Below are 15,334 nucleotides of genomic sequence, written 5' to 3' on the forward strand. Positions count from 1 at the left end.
TATGCACAAAAACACAGTACAACTCAATAGCATATCAATGCAATATTAGTCCAAGATGGTCAAATTTTCACAAGCTTAAACAGTTTGATACGTCTTGCAGCATTGAACGAGAGGGACACTATTTTATCGGAATAGATTTCTACATTTTCTGCAGAAAATATAAAGGTTGCTTGACCGTGCAAAACTCGACATGATGCTAGGGTGTTGTGGGAGGTTCTGGGTCAGTCCTCAAGTGTTTTTTCTATATCCTGGTCACTAGAAATAGCTCAAATCTGTCCTTTACACCAGGGGTCTCCAAACTCAGTCTTGGAGGGCCAAGGTCCTGCAGAGTTTAGCTCCAACCCCAAATAAACACACCTGAACCAGCTAATCAGTGTCTAACTGGGACCTTGTAAGACACTGATTAGCTGGTTCAGGTGTGTTTATTTGGGGTTGGTGCTAAACTCTGCAGGACCTTGGCCCTCCAAGACTGAGTTTGGAGACCCCTACTTTACACCATTTTATAATTCATCCATATCATGATCTAATAGTAATAATAATAACAACAACAGTATTAACTTCTATGACTAAAAATGTGTTTTCAATGGATATACATTTTGGTTAATGTCTCTTTAAGAGAGCATTTTTGGAGTTAAATCAACTTTGTTTGTAGAGAGCTGTGGAAGTGCACAGGTTTTTTTTGGAAACTGTGGAAAACATATACACTACCATTGAACTTGCCGCACAACTGTTTTTAACATTGATAATAAGAAGAAATGTTTCTTCAGCAACAATTTGGGATATTAAAAAAAGATTTCTGAATGATCATGTGACTGAAGACTGGAGTAATGGCTAGTGAAAATTCAGCTTTGCCATCACAGGAATAAATTACATTTTAAAATGTATTAAAATAGAAAACTGTTATTTTAAATGTTAATAATATTTCACAATATTAGTGTTTTTACTGTATTTTTGATCAAATAAATACAGCTTTGGTTACATTTTTTGCTTGTTTTTGTCGAAATCTGAATGCAGTTTTTAAATTCCAAACAATTATACCTAAGGTAACTTATAAATTCATGCATGAAATGAATTTGCTTGGTTAGTAACTAACCAATGGGCCATTACTGACACATTTTGTACAGTCTCAGGCAGAAATACTACATTACATACATTATATAGTGAATAACATTTTACACAGCCACACAATATAAATGTCAGGTTAATGAAAAGTAAATCAATTCTGCACTCCTTGCAATTAGATTATATTAGTGGCCATCTTAGAAACATCACAGTACCTTATCATCCTATCACCTACAGCTGATCCTCTGAAATTAAATCTAATGAGAAGAGTAGAGTTTTACTTACGACTGTCCAAAAGATAAACACTGTTTAACACAAACATGCTCATGTTTTATGGGACTTCCCGCCTGTCATAACATTTGCCTACACACGAGATGATTTGCGTCATTATAATACATCTTGACATGACGAGAGTCCATACCTCTGTCCCTGACCTCCTCTGTACCTGGCTGAAGGGATAAGGATGGGGTCGTCATCGCTGTCATCAGAGTCCTGATTATTTCGGGAGGGTTGAGTCGAACCCTGACCGCCCGTTCCTGCGGTCTCGCTCCTCCTGCAGTCCTCTGAACCAGCAGCCTGGAGCTCCTCCGAGGGACAGGGTGCGCTGGGACGAGCTGTGTCTTCAGTAGACAGGCCCTCAGGTGGTGCCGCCGGTGGCGTGCTGTTTTGAGAACTGATGGAGGGCTTTTCATTGCCACTGTCTGCAGTTTGCGCCCCGTCCGTTGTGGGTTGACTCTCTGAGGGTGGGCTTGACCCTGGTTGTGTGACAGAGTTAGTTAGACAAGTTAAGATGAGCCACACAACCTAAACAACTTCTGTAGCATTTGGCATGTGGTTGTTGACTCACTCTGCTCTGAGGTTTGTCCCATAGGCTCCTCTTTGGTCTGGCTCTCAACTACCTCCCCAGGCTTATGTCCTCCACTGCTGCCTTTGGCACTGGACGCCGGACTGCTCCTGTGCACAGACACCGACAAAAGTTAGTCATCTGTTCTTACAAAGAAAGGCTATTCTTAAAAATTACATACCGATAATTAACAAAAGGAGGAAGGAATGGGTTCAATTCATAGGAATGGGTCTTTGTGAACTGGTTTTATATGCATATTTCACATCTGGCTTGAGAAATACGAGTGTCCAAAGTATTATTTATATACTATTATAGTATTTATTAACATTTTGAATTAGCTTTTATTTTTACGTTTCAGTAATTTTGTAATGTGCTTTTGTCTTTTTTTTTCCGTTTGTTTTTTATATTTCTTTTTATCTTTAATTTAAATAGTTTTAGGTTTAGTAATTTTAATACTTTAGACAAAAAAAAACTATTTTAATAGTTTTAGTTTTAAATAACTATTTATTTATTTTATTATATTATATTTTTATTTTAGTTATATACATTTTAGTACTTCAGCTTCTTTTTTTTCAATCTAATATTTGTTTTATTTTATTTCGTCTTAATTTTAGTTAACAATAAAAACACTATCGATTCTCAGGAAATGCATGAACAGATAAAAATGTTTGCAAGTACACAAAGCTTCATTTAGAATATGAGTGAAAGTAATGACTTGTACTTCAGTAGATGAGTCACATGTTGATTCAGTAACCACTCTTGCAGGCTCAAGGAGTTCATTCAGTGAAAGATTTATCAGACTGATTCAAAATATATTGTGAATTTGTGAGCCTTTATGAGTGATTCATTAAAATAACCAGTTCCTCACTCATTTCTTGCTTGTGAATCGGATCACACAAGTTGCATTGTATGTTTGTTGTTTGAACAACGTAACAGAAAGACATGTCTTGGCATTACTTTTTGGTGCACTATTTTTTTTTTTTTTTTTAAATAACTATATACTATTTTTTTTTTCCAGAGGTCAAGGCTGATTCTCTGGCTGCTCACCACTCATCCGTGAAGTCCAGTTTGATGGTGCTAGTGGTGGTGCCCTCAGTGCTGTAATGCAGACTAAGGACCGGTTCTGCCGTGCCTGTCCGCCCAGGCCCTGGAGGAGTGCTGCCGCTCCCACTGCTGTTACCAGAGCTGGTGCCAAGTGAAGGCGTTGATGTGGATGGCACGGTTTCTGTAGTCTCTGGGGAAGCTTTACTGATACCTGTAGTCTGATCACTGATTACATGTCCTGCTGCTTCTGCACCTCCTGGAAAGAAGACAGAGGAAACACAAGGGATGTAAAACTGAGCTTTCAGAAAGTGTGCTACATTCGTTATAACTACAGCTAATGATGCAGCTGTTCTGAAATATTAGTTAGTGATTATGAGTTTGTGAGTAGCTGTCAAAAGTACAGCTCCAGTGGTACAAGCTTTCACAGTATCGGTAATACTGAGAAACAACACAATTCAGTACACACAGGTGGCAGCTTCAGATGCCCAGATTTCACTGAGAATTTTTTTTATTTGTTAATATTTACATGAATACTTAACTTTTTAAATAAAGGATAGTAACAGCATTTTCATTTTAGCTGTGCTACTGAGAATCGTGAAATTTCACTGTTTGTTTTGTATCGTGTGGATATCTAGCGGAGTCTCAAAAAAAAAAGGGATTTGTCTTTGCTGCAAACCTGTAGTACACATATATACAAAATATATGTGGGAAAGTGAGCTGCATACATAGACTTCATGCTCTAAAGAATTAGATTATAGTTTGTTAAAGTTCAACAACTGCAAGCAGTTAACTCAAAGCAAAGAGATTTAGTACAATGAAACTGAAAGTAAGCAAACAACAAGCAGATCTCGTTCTGAAGAGGAATGTGTGCAGACACCAGTTTGGACAAGGAGTAAAGAGGTCTGCCATAAAGAGGAAATATCTCCAAAATCTGTTTCTCCTCAGTTCCTAGGAAACACTCCATATTCCAAAGCAGAATAACAAGATCATTTTAAAGGAGTCCTATCATACAATATTTTTTTCCATTGATAAATGTTAGTCAAGGACAATAAATAAATATAATTCAAAATATTATAATTCAAAAACAAATGCAAAAACTCCTTCCTTATTACTTCACCAAGAGGCCTGCACCATTGCATGCGTGTTGTTGACGTACACTACCGTTCAAAAGTTTGTGTACGTTTTGAGAAATTACCACTTTTATTCAGTAAGAATGTATTAAATGTATTTACTGACATTTGATCAATTTATGTTATAAAATATTTATATTTCAAATAAATGCTTTTGAACTTTTTATTAAACCTAAGATAATGTAAAACCAAACATTGATTCTGAAGGATCATGTGACACTGAAGACTGAAAATATATCATAATACATCTTAAAATATATTCAAAAAGAAAACAGTTATTTTGAATTGTAATATTATTTCACAATATTACCGTTTTTACAATCAAATAAATGCAACCTTGATGAGCATAAGAGACTTCTTTCAAAAACATTACAGAAAATCCTACAGACCCCAAACTTTTGAATGGTAGTGTAAATGTGGAAGGTAATTTCTTAATATTGTTAATATGACATTTCAGAACAAGGCATTTTTCTAGCTGAGTTTCAACAAGTACAATTTTAAACCAGGAAGGAAGTTCTGGAATTCTGGAATTTCAAGAATGTTTTTATAGCACAAAAAAGAAAATCTCGTGATATGACTCCTTTAAGATAAATTCTGATGTTGCAAGCCCACATCAGTCTCACGGAGGGTGAACTCATTAACTAAAGAGTGAGAAACAAATAATCATGTCCCTCTGTACAGGACATTATTTGAAAGATGAGATTTACATGAACTTGGCCCCAAAGAAGGGGAGAAAAAGACAATCGTGAGAATTATTGACTTAAGCGTATGTCCATTAACTGATGATGCTTCACAGAAAGCCTCTGTATCTTTCTGAAGTTTCTCTGTTCACTGAAAGGCATATCTGCAGAGTCTTCTTAAGATGAGTGAGAACAAAGACAGCTCCAATCACAGATGCACAGGGAGCTCAGGCGCAAGGGAGTGAAAGAAAAATCAAGAAAAGGGAAGGAAAAAGAGGAAAGGACGCACCCTGCTCCTCATCCAGAGTCATGGATCCGAGCTGTTTGTTTACCACAGATGAGGGAGAATCTGAAACAAAAATAAGACGTACTGAAAAACTGAAACAATAACAGAGCCAGTACAAACACACAAGTGCAGACCTAAATCCTCAGGAAACACTGCAGCGCAGGCAGGATTAAAAAAAAAAAACCTTCCCACAACAAACTCAAAAGCCACAAACTCTGTAAAGAGGAGTCTAAGAGGCTTAATTCTGAGTTAAAGACACAAAGCCAAGGGTTAAAGATTGGGTAGGTTGTTCCTTAAAAAAAAAACTTGAAATAGCATCCAGGAGATGAGCAAACAAAGGAGCACAGTTTATGAAGAACAAACTGATGCACAGCCTTCTTTAATGCAGTATTCACTTTCAAGCAGAATAAACAAGTCACACAGCAATCCGTAGTTCAGGGGTTGAGGATGATGGTGGCAGAAAAGTTCATTCAGATGCCAGACCTAGGTTCACACTTGAACTACGTGACTTGCAGCTACAAAGCAACCAGAAGTCGTTCATTTTTGTTATAGGTTTGTGAAAAGCAAGATGTGATGTGTCAGGATGTTGTTAAGCAAATAGCGCAATTCTTTATGCCACAAAATACATAGCGCACAGTAGGCCTATCAAATAAAATGAACTATTCCTGAAGTGCCTGGCTTCATAGACAACAAATATGCTCAGTTTGCCTCTAACCATTTCATATTTGTCTACAATAATTGAATGCATCACATATCACTGAAGGTATGGAGAAGTATTTTGTGGAATATTGCAGAAGAACAAGAGGTTTAAAAAGAACAAGATAAATGTGTATCAGTGTTGAAAGTTTAAGTTGGAGAAAAACAAATTAAGAAAAAAAAAGGCAAATAGCACCAACCAACTCCAATGTGGTTGCATTCCAAATGAATTAATCAACAGATGGCATACACATACGTTTGACATCTGACCTCTGCTCAAAATCTAGTAAGTTACCTCACTGTCTACCATCTACACAGGCACTGCAAAAATTCAGCAAGGATGCATTAAATTGATCAAAAAGGACATTTAGACATTTATAATGTCACAAAAAAATAGAATTTCGAAAAAAATAATTTTCTATTAATCGAGGCATCCTGAAAAAAATAATCGATAATGCAGCAAATCAGCACATTAGAATGATCTCTGAAGGATCATGTGATACTAAAGACTGGAGTAATGATGCTGAAAATTCAGCTGTCATCACAGGAATAAATTACATTTTAAAATATATTAAAATGGAAAACATTTATTTTAAATTCCCAATAATATTTCACAACATTACAATTTTTACTACATTTTGATCAAATAAATAGATTTTTTTTGTGTGTGAAAAATCTAACCAACCACAAACTTTTGAACACTTAGCATTACAATCAAAATGTCTTACAAATCAAAACCACCTCCAAATGTCTCCGGTGGTTGTGATCCTGTATAAGATTTTGGCCAAAACAAAGGGGCAGCTTTTGCATTGGGTGTGCATCTGTGATGCTTAAAGACGTTACTTGGTTTTGAAACAGAGCTCTGCTGTTGGTGAATGTAAGTGCGAATGACCAGCAGTTAGATGGGTGCGCGTCAGTGTGGCAGAGGAAGAGGAACACACTCGATAGCCAGAGGTGCAGCAACAAATCAGGAAAGCCATGAGACAGGCAGCCAGACGGGTCAGGAGGTTAAAGGAGAGCGGGGATGCAGGCTATGAGGGGATGGTAACCTGCAGGAGGGCCTGCTTCAGAAGCAGCAGCAGCAGCAGCAGCAGCCTGTTGGGCTGAACTCTCTGGTCTGGAGGTCACGGGTATAGAAGGGATTGTTCGTCTGCCCTGTCCAGGGGGGTCGGACAAGAGAAGCAGTCTCTGCAAACGTCTACACACTAAACTTACCGGCAGCCGGTGAGGACCATATTCTGACAATGTGGGATCAGAGGGAGAGAGAGAAGAGCAGGATGGGAAAAAAATTGATGGGATGGGGAAAAAGAAGAGAGGCAAATCATAGATAAGGAGGAATGTTGGGAAAAAGTGCAAATTAAAGATTGAAGCTGTAGGCTGACTGATGACAGACAAGACTGCTGGGTTTCATCACCCGCCGCTAAAAAAAAGTTCTTTAAACTCACAAGTCCACACATGTTCTATGGTCATGAATGGAAACGCACACATCAAAATGCCTGCAATGATACCATGGGCAATTAGGATTTATCATTCCATAAATAAAAGAAGGCAAAAGACACAACTACATGTTTCATCCTGCTTCTGTTTGTGTGATTGTTGATGCAGGCCCTAATGGCACTCAATGTTCAAGAAAGAACCCCACCTGAGGACAACAAGTCAGTAAACACAAAGGCCTTCAAAAAGGAAGTGCATTAGAGTTGGATGATTGAAAGCTGATAAATGGACCTATTGTATAAACTGAATGAGATGAATTTGACTAGAAAGTCTTTCATCATCTTTATGGAGCAGAGATTCAATGACTGCATTTACATGCACATGAAAATTCTGATTATGCCAAAGTCTAAAGTAATTTAGGGAGCTTCATGAAAAAAAAAAAAAAAAAATTCAAACCATCGAAGAAACACATTTGTGTTTTTTTCCGCCAAAGCATTAAAGAAATTAGCATGAAACAATATACTACACAGTTTAAAAGTTTGGGGTCTGTACATTTTTAGTGCTTTTGAAAGAGGTCTCATTCTCACCAAGGCTAAAAAATGTATTGTGAAATATGATTACAAATAACTCTTAATTTTTGTGGAAACCATGATCCTTTTTTTTCACCATGATGAATAGAAAGTTTAGCATTTAATTGAAATTGACATCTTTTGTAACATTATAAATGTCTTTAATGTACATTTTCAACAGAAAATCTTACTGACACCAAACTGTTGACTGTCCATATGTAGGAATATTTTAATAGCTATAGAAAATGTAAATATATTTTTCAGAATAAAAGCTAAATAAAATCTAAATAATGACTTTAAAATGGCAATTTATGTGCATGTAAACATGCGCATTGTCTCATAATATATAAATGATAAACGCAATGTAAAAAAGTAACCGTTTTGTCAATTGTGCCATCTTACCAGATAAAGCTGCCTCTCTAGATGGGGTGGGTGTGGCTGAAGGAGTGGGTGTGGCCGAGGGAGTGGGCGTAACCTCACCCTGGCTCTTCTGCTCTGTGTCTGGGGAGGAGAGGAGAGAGGAGGATGTAGCGCTCTCCATGGAGGATGAGCTAGACGGGGGAGGAGCTGTCACAGTGGAGGAGGAGCCCGAGGAGGAAGAGGAGGAGACAGACTTGGGGAGAGGCTCTGCTGGTGCAGTAGGAGCAGCAGGTGTAAGTAGAGCATCAGGGGCAGGCGTCTCCACCACCATCGCTCCTTCAGCTGACACCTCAGCGGGCCCCTGTGCCTGACTCTGTGCCTCTGAGGTCGCAAATGGCCCCTCTGGTCGAGCCGCTGTACCTGGAGTCAAATCATCAAACATCAAGCTTAACTTTTCAGAGTAAATTTAGATTTTTTTTTTTTAAAGTAGAGGACATTTAGGGTGTGTTCACACTTGTAGATCGGTTCGTTTGGTCCGGACCAAAAAACAAAACATATAGTCCTGGTCCGCTTTGCGTTCACACTGGCATTTTTAACAGCGAACCTAAAGTTACCGAACCAAAGGCATAGGGATACGGTCACAACCTGATTGGTCAGCTTTTATGAAGTATATTTTGCGACGGAGCTTGCTTACCGAACATTCAAAACAATGCTGTGTGCTGGATTAAACGCGATAATTTTATGCGTGTACAAATTATTTTATTTTTACCAGCTGAGAACTCATGAAGAGCTCATAAAATGTTCAAAACATTCAAAACAGCACCAGGATTTCCTCCGTTGTATGCAGAAATGAAGATCTGCATATATTGATGAGGCACTTTACCTCCTCGTTGCTCCACGTTTGCCCTCTACTCATTTTGGATACACCGATCTTTCCGCTTCGTCAAATCAGCTGACTTGTAGCGTTGCATCTTGTGACATCAAGTCCTGTTTTAGACCCATCTTTTTAGCGGTCTCGGCCCGCTTGTTTGTGCGCACCAGGGTTCGGATGGCAGCGTTCACATATGTTCAAATGAACCGCACTAACCGAGCAATCGCACCAGGGTTCGTTTTAATCGAACCAAACATGACAAGTGTGAACGCACCCTTAATTACAGACTTTACACCCTTTGTGACACATGATTCAACACACCATTCAGTGGTTAATGTTAAATGACAAATAGGATCAAAGTTGAAATTGTCTCCATAGAGTTCAATGCATTGTGGACCTGAGCTGTTATACCTCTTGGTCGAGTTTGCGGACGTGCTCTGCTGCTCTGGGCCTCGCTGGCCTCTTCGAACCAGCGTGACAACATGTCCGACATCCTCTGCATGAGCGATACATTTGGACTCTGCTCTCCTGCAAAGACGACATATCTCTTCATAATCAATATCAAACCAGATCAAAACCTCAAATCTTTCCACTCACAGAAAGTAGAAGCACTGGAAGCCTGCTGTTCGCTTCAAGAGCTCGCTGCAATACATTGGGAAGTAGTGAAGTGAAGCAGTCTTTGGACTAAATCTCAGTGAAAAGCTAACAAGCTCCCCTTAGACAGACTCAGTGTTGTTGATATTCTTAGTCAGAGGTACTGAGAGAGATTAAAAACTTATTGAAAGACACTGGAGACTGAGGGCTTCAGACTGTTAAAAATAATGGAGGAGAATGCCAGTGCGGATAATAGTGCTGTTCATAGAGGAGACAGCTGGAGATGAAGTGGATGTGCAAATGAGATGTGGTAAATCAGGAATAGCAGAGGAGTTTCTGCTCTGAGACACTCTTCAGCAACGAACGATGGTTTTGAGGCTTCAAGGCTGTAACATTTCAAAGAAGAAATATAATAATAATAATAACACAATAACAATATTTTGAATTAACTATGATATTTAAAAATAAATTCTGTTTTTGATGATTACAGAAGTGTAATTTAAAGCACTTTACAACAAAGTACTACAAAAAGCATATTGGCATGGAGCGGGACTGGTTACACTTTTCAGAGACTTTTTTTATTGATGTGGTGTGACTAGGATATGCTGATTCTCATATAAAATATACTGCTTTATACAACGTCTGTCAGTCCAAAATACCATAAATTTAAAAAAAAGAACTGATCTGAAAATAAAATAAAAACACTATTTTACTAACTATGACATTTTGATCAACTATTAGAACGGTTTTTGGTGATTATAGTGGTATAATTTACAACGCTTGACTACAAATCACCACAAAAAGCCATCAGCAAGGGGCTTATAGCTATTAAATATGGTGAGGGATGTCTTACGAAATTATTACATGAAGAAATGTAATATTTCAACCCTTGCTAGCTAAAATTCACAACCCTAAAAAATGTATGTTTGCCTCCACAGCTGAATCAATCATCAATTTGTGATTTCTGATATAAAAACACATATCTGAAGATCCATTCCTGGTGCATTAATCTGAAGCATTAGTCACCCCATTTGTATGTTTGTAAAAAGAGCTCTTTGTGTTTATTTGCCTGTGTATATGTACCATCCGTACTCAGGCTGCGTTTACACTTGGCATTAACATGCAACCTGTATCCAGATATTGTCCATATACACATTGAAAAGACAAGTGTAAACGTGTTTCTAATCGCAATGTTATCCAATCAGTGGGTCTTGGTCCAGAGGTAGTAAGGACGCATTGTGATCTCAGTGTAGTGTAATGTAAACGCAATCTAACATTGTATCTGCATTCAAAGGTCGACATCATATAAATCCATGCCCACTCTCTCTGAACTTGAAGGCTGTCGGAAAATAATAGACGGACACAGTTTTTCAAACTTATTTCAACTTGACATTAAACGTCAATATTTAAAACTGTTTATTTAGACTTACATGATGCAACATTATCTGAATGAGGTCATTGTCAGCTCTGCTGGTGTACTCAGTCGTGAGATCTAAATGAAGAGCTGCACGCTGCTCAAGTTACTCACTGCCAGAGGAATAATCGGAATACACTATGAATTTTATTTGTAATGTTATATGTTTTTATTGTTTCAGCATGTTAATTATAAATAATCTCCCATTTCTGCTTACAATATATGCATTGCACGGATTTAAACCCGGATTATATGACTCGTTTAACATTATCGACCCAGTTATTTTTGAATAATCAACTTTGGAAATATTTCTTCATTTAAAAACTTCAGTTAATTTGATCTAATACTGGAGATCATATCAGAAAGTAAAGTAAGTGAATGAAAGCAATGCAAGCATCGTTTAATTTGTACCATTTTCACTTGTAGTTTATCAATAAATCATATGTGTTGTATAGCCTACCCTTGTTTAGTTCTAATTAAGGCTTTTTGATGTGTTGTTTATTGTGTTGTTGTATTTCTTTAATAAAAATTCTGAAGTTTTCTGCATGTTACACATACAGTAGCCAATATAAATGTTTGCACACTCTCTTTTCAATCATGGAATGCGTTGAAAGAACATTTTTCTTTGTTTCATCATACAAGATTAATGTTGGGAAATTTAAACTGGTAGATTAAGTAAGTACCCTATTTGAGATTTATTGATGAATAAATCCCCAAAATCCTGTGCTATATGGGCACTGCCATTGATAGAGGCTAAAGCGAAACTTGTTTTCTATTACAGTCGTATTACAGACCTAATTTAAATATTGTGTAGGAAACAGAAATCCAATCAGTTATCCAAATACAGAGGCCACTTGATGTGAACGAATGTAAACGCGCCATGTCCTGATTGGCTGATGATCCGACCTGCTTGTTTGGATCACGGTGATCCCAAGTTAATGCCAAGAGTAAATGCAGCTTTCAGTATTTGTGACATCGATAGGGCATGCCTGCATGTTCTTATCTTACCATCACGCTCCCTCTCGCTCTCAGGCCGAGCGCGCGGTCCCGTGTCTGACCAGTCCCCTCTCAGACGCAAGCGCTTCACCGGTGGCTGCCTCAGCTGTGGGAACACACATCAACGAGCTGTCAATCACAGTCAAAACCTCTCAGACACCCTAAAAATAACACTCTCCACCCCGAGCCTTGACATCACTTATCTAGACTGGCACGTTTGCAGGAATTATGACCGACAAACATTTATATGAGAGCAGGTCTAATAATGTTAAAGGAGGGTTTAGATGCCCTACCCTACAAAGTGAAACAGAACATCATCATGGTTTTCAATTACCAAGCAGATCTCGGCCCCCCCATTGACTACCATAGTAGGGGGGAAAAATACTATGGTAGTCAATGGGGGCCGAGATCTGCTTGGTTACAAACATTCTTCCAAATATCTTCCTTTGTGTACAGCAGAACAAATAAATGTATACAGGTCTAGAACAACTTGAGGGTGAGTAAATGATGACAGAATTTTTTATTTTTGGGTGAACTATCCCTTTAAGTTCACTTCAATCAAAAGTCAAAATAAGAAGTTAAAGTAACGTTTCTTTGTTTCACCAACATTACAATGTAGTACAATTAAAATGGACTGACTCTGTACATAAATATTGATTATTTTAATGGCTTTAGCTGTATCATAAAGTTTGTAAACATATTAATACATGCTTTTATATACTAGCCATAAAGGAGGTAATTCACCAAAACAAATGAAATGCTGTCATTATTCATTCACCTTCATATCGTTCCAAACCAAAAGAAGATTTTTTTAAAGTCAGTGGGGTACACACAACATTGGATATGTCTGATTTTCATTGTATGACTTTCTGTTCCACAAAAGAAAGTAAGTAAATTATGACTTTATTTTGGGGTGAACTATCCCTTTAAAATTCAACACTAAATTTGATACAATGTGAACAGATCTCTGTATCCAACAAGGGGTCCGTGGTCTGAAAACGTTAAAGACTTTGAGATGGTGATGGGATAAACTATTGAGGCCACCTTTCGTACTGCCTCACTCTCATTCTTTTACCATCTCAGTCTGTCAGGACACTCTATTTTGGGTGTCCGGGTGCATTAACAAGACAAGCACCAGCTCTAACATAGCCACATTAGACTAAACAGAGCACATCAGAGACCAATGCATTCTTCCTAAAAATAATGTAATAATGAGCACTGCAGCTTCTCCCCACTTCACATGAAGGGATAAAATGAGCTATTATTTTTTTACTTGGTTAAGAGGCTGGAGAGGACACATGCAGACTGTCAAGGTGCTTGTGGTTTAATGCAAAGTGCTGTTTATTTTGAGTAAAACTTGCAGAATGGCTCAGTTACAAGGCACATTATATTTCAAATGTAAATCCCTAAAAAATTGGACACCGCACTAGCTCCACATTCACTGATAGATCAATTGAGTAAAATCTTTTTGTTGTAGCAAAGATTTATTGAAGTCAATAGGAGCTCCTTCACTCTCTCTGGCAGTCATTGTGCACTAGGTGCCTATTTCTGTCTCAGCAGTGGAGCTCTGCGTGTTTCTGCACCTCTATTTGGAAAGGAATGTGATCGCGGGGGATCCGGACACAGCTGATCACACCGTACGACAGCTGAAGGCACTGGAGCGGTGACCCAGCACATTTCACCACTACTATCCCAACACAAGACAAGTCTGTACACTGGCAGTTTAGATCAAAGAGACTTGATTAATAGAATAGTATAGCGATTAATAATGTTTACCAAACCAGCATGATTTCTGAATGATCATACGTCACTGAAGACTGGAGTAATGATGGTGAAAATTCAGCTTTCAATCATAAGTATAAATTGCATTTTAAATAATATTAAAATAGACAACCGTTATTGTATATTGTAATAATATTTCACAATATTACTGGTTTATTTTACTATTGATCTATAAAATGTAGCCTCAGTGAGCATAAGAGAAAAATTCAGGAGCACATCGGAATGGACGTTATGCTTCTGGCTGATTGGCCTCGATTGTCTTTTCTGGTTGCGAAAAAATCTAAACATTGTGACAGAGAAATTACTTGTTCCTGGAAACGTGTTGCATCAAGCCTGGTTAGTACATGGTATAACAATCACAAAGCCTGTCTAACTTCTTTTGCCATTTCATTCCCTTAAAGGTGCCCTCAGTCATTTATTTCCTCATTAAGCGTTAAATAAAGAAATGATACTGAAAACTGTACAATTTCACTCGCAAAATAATTTACTTAAACCATTAATATGGTTTTTAAGATATAAAGATCCCTATTCCATATTTTCATTCCTTGGTCAGAACCAGTCTTAACAGGGGAATGTCTCTCAGCAGTGCAGTAAGCAGTGATCCACATCCTAAACCAAAGCAGCAACGTCTTTTGATACATCCTCTCTGACACTTCTCTAAAAAACTCATTTCAAACTGCATCACTGAAGCATAATACTGCTGAGGATTACACAGAGTGCATGAGACAAGAGCGCAGGGAACTTCAGAAGTCCTTATTTAGTTTTCGCCTTGGGCAAGAACAGACTAACTGCTCACACTTGCCCCCAGACCAGTCGCTCTTGACTTTCAGATGTCTGGCTCCATTTTCATTAGGGCTGCACATCTCATAGAATTAAAATTGAAAGTGTGATTTGGTCTTGTGCGATTAATAAATGGCAAGAGGTTGCGATTTGATTACAAAATATATAGTCTGAATGCTTCAGTGTCTGCAGTCAAGTGCACGTACTGAGAGGGTGCAGGGGTCTCATGCTTTCACATTTACATTTACATATAATCATTTAGCAGACGCTTTTATCCAAAGCGACTTACAAATGAGGAGAGCAATAGAAGCAACTAAGCAAACAAGGGGCAACAGCAACAGCATGCAAGTTTTGTAACAAGTCTAAGTTAATCTCGCGGAGTACACATAGTACAGTACATACAATTATTATATTTTTTTTTTTGAATAAACAAACAAACAGAAAAATGAATAGAATAGTTAAGTGCTAGTCTTTGTTGGCTTTGTCGAATTGAGATCATTCCACCAGATGGGAACGGTCCAGGAAAAGGTCCGTGAGAGTGATTTTATGCCTCTTTGGGATGGCACCACGAGGCGTTGTTCACTCGCAGAACGCAAGCTTCTGGAGGGTGCATAAGTGTGAACAAGTGAGTTTGGGTATATTGGTGCAGACCCCGTGGTTGCTTTGTAGGCGAGCACCAGTGCCTTGAATTTGATGCGAGCGGCTATTGGCAGCCAGTGCAAACTGATGAAGAGAGGCGTGACATTTAGTATGTTTAGTATGTCGTGACGTTTAGTATGTTTAGTATGTCCA

The 15,334-nt window shown here is 38.1% G+C and overlaps 1 protein-coding gene across 10 annotated transcripts in view; it reads right to left on the minus strand.

The window, feature by feature from the left end:
• The window catches only part of dcaf6 (ddb1 and cul4 associated factor 6), a 33,665-nt gene that overhangs the window by 6,619 nt on the left and 11,712 nt on the right, over positions 1 to 15,334 (minus strand). The window contains exons 8-16 of one of the 10 annotated variants that reach the window (XM_079821683.1): positions 11,993 to 12,086; positions 9,388 to 9,504; positions 8,148 to 8,525; positions 6,792 to 6,980; positions 5,050 to 5,109; positions 2,954 to 3,206; positions 1,910 to 2,016; positions 1,508 to 1,817; positions 1,278 to 1,319 (exon numbers count right to left, since the gene is read on the minus strand). In XM_079821683.1, coding sequence (XP_079677809.1) covers positions 1,278 to 1,319; positions 1,508 to 1,817; positions 1,910 to 2,016; positions 2,954 to 3,206; positions 5,050 to 5,109; positions 6,792 to 6,980; positions 8,148 to 8,525; positions 9,388 to 9,504; positions 11,993 to 12,086 — 1,550 coding nt within the window. Of the gene's footprint in view, positions 1 to 1,277; positions 1,320 to 1,483; positions 1,818 to 1,909; positions 2,017 to 2,953; positions 3,207 to 5,049; positions 5,110 to 6,791; positions 6,981 to 8,147; positions 8,526 to 9,387; positions 9,505 to 11,992; positions 12,087 to 15,334 lie in introns of all 10 variants that reach the window. The other 9 variants (XM_079821681.1, XM_079821687.1, XM_079821686.1 and 6 more) reach the window with 9 other exon arrangements.

The sequence above is a fragment of the Gobio gobio genome (assembly GCF_949357685.1).
Source record: "Gobio gobio genome assembly, chromosome: 7".
NCBI lineage: Eukaryota > Metazoa > Chordata > Actinopteri > Cypriniformes > Gobionidae > Gobio > Gobio gobio.